General features: G+C 37.7%; 1 protein-coding gene across 1 annotated transcript in view; it reads left to right on the top strand.

The window, feature by feature from the left end:
- Positions 1-690: 690 nt before the first annotated feature.
- LOC307154786 (uncharacterized protein) overlaps positions 691-6,520 on the top strand; it is a gene marked incomplete at its 3' end in the record, with an annotated part of 31,114 nt that continues 25,284 nt past the window's right edge. The window contains exon 1 of the mRNA XM_079864870.1: positions 691-755. Within this exon, the coding sequence (XP_079720996.1) occupies positions 725-755 (31 nt within the window). The 5' untranslated portion in view covers positions 691-724. The remainder of the gene's footprint in view (positions 756-6,520) is intronic.

Raw genomic sequence — 6,520 nt, 5'->3', positions numbered from 1 at the left:
GAATTGCATTTTTAATCCAACGTTTGAGTTGGTCCATATTTGACCCAAAAATTGGGTTAAAACAACGACAGAATTCATTCACTTCCCACAAATGCCCCATCTCTGCAGCAGCTCTTCAGCCACACAGGATTGTGAATGTTTTGGAAGAGCTGAGGGGGGGATTTGAGTCCATATTCAAGGATGTGAATGAGCACAAGGAAATGTTCAACTTTAATGAAAACTCCTTCCACGTGGATGATCATCTCACTCTCCAACTGGCAGAAATGGTAGAACTGCAGACAAAAGACACTCTCGAAGCTGAACTCAGAGCACGTTCTGGTCACTTCTGGAGTTTGGTGTCTGGAGAAGATTTTCCCACTTTGAAGCCACTTGTGCAAAAAGTGATGTCCTTCTTTGTGAGCACATACACTTGTGAGTCAGCATTCTCAACCATGAACTTATAAAGAGGAAACAGAGAAAGCGCCTCACCAATGTCTCAGTAACAAATTTGACAGATAAATGATACATTTGTCCTATCAGTGTGGCACTATCAGTAAAGATCACGTCTAACCCTTCACTCGAGCGGAAGCAAGTGTACAGCATCACCCAGCTCAGGATGTCACAGCTTCAGTGTGAAGCACTCATCTGAGCCCTGTACACTGAAACACGAAGGACAAGAAGTGACTAACCCTTCATATAGCACAAACCAAAGCAGAAACAGACAGGAATCACAGTGTTTCCCAACATGGATCTGAAGTGCACACTTATTGTTTTTGGTGAGTTGATGTGTGGGTTTGGTGAGTTTGGTGAGTTGATGTGTGTGTGTTTTAATGTGTGTGATAAATATCTTTACGTTAAAGATAGTACTTGAAGTTACATGCATCAGGGCTGCACTGGTTGGCTGTAGTTAATAATATAATACACTATATGTAAGGAATCATTGAAAACAGTCCAATGAATGAGAAAATAATGCACAGCCGAGGTGGTAACGAAGCGTATATTTATCTGCATCGAGAACAGAGCCATTACGTCGATAAAGAGAAATGTCAGCTTTAAGTTGTTAACTATTTCACTGATAAAACCGTCAGATCAGCACTGAAACACATATTTCTGTGTGAGTGTGAGTGTGTACTGTATGTGTGTGTGTTTGAGCGGGAGAGAGATAGTATGTGACCTAATTTTGTGGCAAAAACTTGTTGTTTTTATCCTATTGTTTACTATATTTATTTGCTTGGTCAGTGTTGTTGTGGGTTTTGGTTCTTGTTGTCGGCTGTAAAGACCTTTGAAATAACTGAAATCCTTTGGCGTAGTGATATAGAGCTGTAATGCGGTCAAGACCTGCTGGAACTACTTTAGCTGTGTTACCTCAACCAATCAGATTCAAGCATTCAACAGCCCCCGTAGTATAATGTATTATAATGCTGTAGCAAACCAGAAGAGTTGTGCGTGTTTAATGTGTTTCTTGAGTCCTTTTTGTGGGCAGGCGTTCTGCGCATGCATTGTTGTTCAGTTACAACAAATTCTCACATAGTACATCAAGGCAAGGCAAGTTTATTTATATAGCACATTTCATACACAATGGCAATTCAAAGTGCTTTACATAGAAGAAATTAAAATAATAGAAAGAAATAAGAATAATTAAAACAGTTTAGAAAAATAAAATAAAATACAGTACAGTACAAACAGTCGGACGAACATTGGCACAGTGCTCATTCAGTAAATGCACAGCTAAACAGATGTGTTTTGAGTCTGGATTTGAAAGTGACTACTGTAGGAGCACGTCTGATCTCCTCTGGAAGCTGGTTCCAGCTGCGGCAGGCATAATAGCTAAAAGAGGACTCGCCATGCTTAGAGTGAACCCTTGGTATTTCTAGCTGATATGATCCTAGTGATCTGAGTGATCTGTTGGGTTTATATTCAGTGAGCATATCTGCAATATATTGAGGTCCTAGGCCATTGAATGATTTATATACCAGTAATAATACTTTAAAATCAATCCTAAATTTAACTGGGAGCCAGTGTAAAGACCTGAGGACTGGTGTGATATGTTCATATTTTCTGGTTCTGCTCAGAATCCTGCCGGCAGCGTTCTGTGTGAGCCGCAACTGTCTTATGGTCTTTTTGGGAAGGCCAGTGAGGAGTCAAGTCAATTCAACTTTATTTATATAGCGCTTTTCGCAATACAGATTGTATCAAAGCAGCTTCACAGTATTAAATAAAATAGTACATCAGTGTTTGTTTCTAGTGTAAAACGTCCACGTTTGGTAATGCTGATCAATAGTATTGTTGATTGATTAATTAAATTAAATATCCCCAACTGAGCAAGCCAAAGGCAACAGTGGCAAGGAACCGAAAAACTCCATCAGGTGACCTAATGGAGAAAAAAAAACCTTGGGAGAACCCGGGCTCAGTCGGGGGCCAGTTCTCCTCTGGCGTTTATGAACTAGAGACCGGATTTAACTGTAAGATTAAAAGTATTATATAAATGCCTGGCTGAAGAGATGCGTCTTTAATTTAGTTTTAAACTGGGAGAGCGAGTCTGAGCAACGAACAGTATCCGGAAGACTATTCCAGAGTTTTGGAGCTAAATGTGAAAATGATCTCCCTCCTTTGGTTGATCTGGATATCCTAGGTATGACCAAAAGCCTCGAATTTAGTGATCTTAAAGAGCGCGATGGATTATAGGGCGATAGAAGATCGGTTAAATAGACTGGAGCTAAGCCGTTTAGGGCTTTATAAGTCAGTAGCAATACCTTGTAGTTAATACGGGACTTTATAGGTAACCAATGTAGTGATGATAAAATCTGTTTATTGAGGATGCAGGACAACCAGCTAATAAAGCATTACAGTAATCTAGTCTCGAGGTCATGAATGCATGAACTAACTTTTCTGCATCAGAAACAGATAGCATATTACGTAGCTTAGCAATGTTTCTAAGGTGGAAAAAGGCTGTTTTTGTAACATATGAAATATGATTTTCAAAAGACAGGTTGCAGTCAAGTATAACACCCAGGTATTTTACTGTAGAGGATAAAGTAACAGGACATCCTACTATGTTAAAGTTGTATTGTGAGAAGTTTTGTGGGTGGTTTTTTGAACCGATAAGTATTACCTCTGTCTTGTCTGGATTTAATAAAAGAAAATTGCGCGTCATCCAATCTTTTATATCTTTACCACACTCTGTCAATTTGGATAATTTAGCGTTTTCGTCCGGCCGTGATGAAATATATATTTGAGTGTCATCAGCATAACAATGGAAACTAATTCCATGTTTCCTTATAATATCTCCAAGTGGCAGCATATATATTGAGAATAATAGAGGGCCTAACACAGATCCTTGCGGCAGTTATGATCGATTTTTCTCCATTTAAATAGACAAAATGGTAGCGGTCAGATAGGTATGATCTGAACCAGCTTAATGCTTGTCCTTGAACACCAGTATAATTTTGTAGTCGATCTAAGAGTATTGTATGATCTATAGTATCGAACGCAGCACTAAGATCAAGTAAAACTAGTATTGAGATACAGCCTTGGTACAGTCCATTACAATAATCCACCCTGCTGGTGATGAAAGCATGAACAAGTTTCTCTAAGTCTTGTCTGGAAACAAAGCATCTAATTCTTGCAATATTTTTCAGATGATAGTATGCTGATTTAGTTATTGCTTTGACATGACTACTGAAACTAAGGTCTGACTCTAGTGTCACACCAAGATTCCTGACTTGATTTTTAGTTGTTTGACCCCTAGAGTGAAGGTATGCGTTCACCTTGAGAACTTCATCTTTGTTTCCAAATGTAATGACTTCAGTTTTGTCTTTGTTTAACTGAAGAAAGTTTTGACACATCCAACTGTTGACTTCATCAATGCATTGGCACAGGGAGTCAATGGGGCTGTAATCGTTAGGCGATAGGGCTAAGTAGATCTGTGTGTCGTCTGCATAGCTGTGGTAAGAGATTTGGTTCTTTCTCATTATTTGGCTCATTGGGAGCATATACAGGTTGAACAGGAGTGGTGCAAGAATTGAGCCTTGAGGGACTCCGCATGTCATGGATGTCCACTCAGACTTATGATCTCCTATACTCACATAATAACCTCTCCCATCTAAGTATGACCTGAACCATTTTTGGACTATCCCAGAAAGCCCCACCCAGTTTTCCAGCCTGTCAAGAAGAATGTTATGATCGACAGTGTCAAATGCAGCACTGAGGTCGAGTAGTACCAGCACCGATAATTTGCCTGAATCAGTATTTAAGCGAATGTCGTTTATTATCTTTATGAGCGCTGTCTCTGTGCTGTGGTGTGGTCGGAAACCAGATTGAAAATTGTCAAAGTATCCATTCGAGCATAAGAATTTGTTCAGCTGATTAAAGACAACTTTTTCAATGATCTTGCCTATGAAAGGAAGATTTGAAATCGGCCTATAGTTGCTTAATATGGTCTTATCCAGATTGCTCTTTTTCAGGAGGGGCTTGACAACTGCAGTTTTCAGGGAGTTTGGAAAACTCCCAGAGAGAAGTGAGGCATTTACCACTTCTAGAAGATCTGCTTCTAAACTGTTTAACACACTTTTGAAAAAAGATGTGGGAAGTGTGTCAAGAGCGCAGGTTGATGTTTTAAGGTGCTGCACGGTTTCTTCCAAAATTTTGCCATCAATTTCAAAGAAATTTCATCTTCATCAAGTGTAGCTACCTTCAGAAATCATTCTAATATGCCGATTTTGTCACAATTCTGCAAGAGATAGGAGGACCCAGATGCAAATGAGCAGATAACCAATAAAGGCCTTTATTAAAGGATTAGTTCACTTTCAAAAAAATTTTTGCTGATAAATTTACTCACCCCGCTGTCATCCAAGATATCCATGTCCTTCTTTCTTCAGTCGAAAAGAAATTAAGGTTTTTGAGGAAAACATTCCAGGATTTTTCTCCATATAATGGACTTCAATGGCAACCAACTATTCCAATGTTCAAAGAAGGTTCAAATGTCCGTCTCAATGCAGTGTCAAAGTCGCGACACGATCCCACTCAAGAAATAAGGGTCTTATCTAGCAAAACGATCGGCCATTTTAAAAAATAAATAAATAAATAATAATAAATATATATATATATATATATTGTATATGTGTGTGTGTGTTTATCCTCCTCTGCTGAGATCTTCACAGATTTAATGTCTTCTTTTCTCTTCAGTTGATTTCATCTGAGGCTGTGGCTGAAGTCAGTTGTAGTTCTTGTGTTTATCTTTCATTCAGTGTTTCTGCTTGTTAACAGCAGGTGTTCATAATTAATGCTCAATCATCACTTAATTATCTCATTAACTTCAACACCGCTTTAACTCTGTAGTGTGCACACATATGAACACTGAGCAGTGTTAATTTAACATGGGCGTTTTTCTGTGTACTATTACATAAATCTTACCTGCACTGTTAGACCTTACCGGGTTTTTTTACAGTAAAATACTGGCAACACTGTTACATTAACAAGTCATGAATTCATGTTACTTTCCAAGTAATTAATGATGAGTTAGTAATAATGTGCCCCGCCATGAAGTAAAAGTAACATGAATTCATGACTTGTTAATGTATCATAATGTCATGACTTTACTTGGGGGGGCACATCATTACTAACTCATCATTAATTACTTGGAAAGTAACATGAATTCATGATTTGTTAATGTATCATGTAATTTCTTGTCTTGGCCCTCCAAGAGTAAATCTTCAAAAATGTATCAATTACACATGTTTTATACATATTCAGCTCTTCTAAATCAGATATCATTTGGTGCTTGTCGGTGGTTTGTAAAGAAGTGGAAGAGCAGAGGTGCTGTGCCTGAATTTAGATGGAGAAGGAACTGAACGGTAGGAAAAAAGTGGACAAATTTTGAAGGGGCAATAGTGGCCCCAAAGAAGAGCCAGCAAACAAGACTAACATCCGACTGCATTATGATATAAAGACAGTAAACAAATCCAGAAAATAACCATCATCTGTGCTAACACTGATTTTAATTTTGAAAATTGCATCTGTTTAATGAATATGCTAGTGTAGTAGGTATTTTACACTTGAAGGCAGCAGTGGAATCACTTAAAACGGAATGTGTGTTCAATGAGTAGGTTTAATATAAATATTTCAAGACATCTTGTGTCATTCACTGATGTATGTGACAATTGATGGTGTTAAATTTATGAACAATTTAACATTGTGCCCTTTTAGTACATCTTTCTTCTGATCTAGAGCATGTTTGATTTACTTTACCTCGAAATGTTAATTAATACATTAATTAACAAGCATGTACTAACGCGTAGTTAAGATGGTATATTCATGTAGGAATTCATGATACTCATGTCGTAATTAAGGTTAGTACCTCATTAATACATGTCTTAACTCATCATTAGTTCATAGTAATTATTAATTCAGGTATTAGTACATGATTATTCATGTACTATTATTGTAAAGTGTTACCACAATAACTAACAAAAACAGCATCAAGGCATAAGAAACATTCAGAGTCAAATTGTATTAAAGAGAAGAAGTTTTATTCTCTTTAAGA

The sequence above is a fragment of the Squalius cephalus genome (genome assembly GCF_949319135.1).
Source record: "Squalius cephalus genome assembly, chromosome: 2".
Lineage (NCBI taxonomy): Eukaryota > Metazoa > Chordata > Actinopteri > Cypriniformes > Leuciscidae > Squalius > Squalius cephalus.
This window is presented reverse-complemented; position numbering and strand designations above follow the sequence as displayed.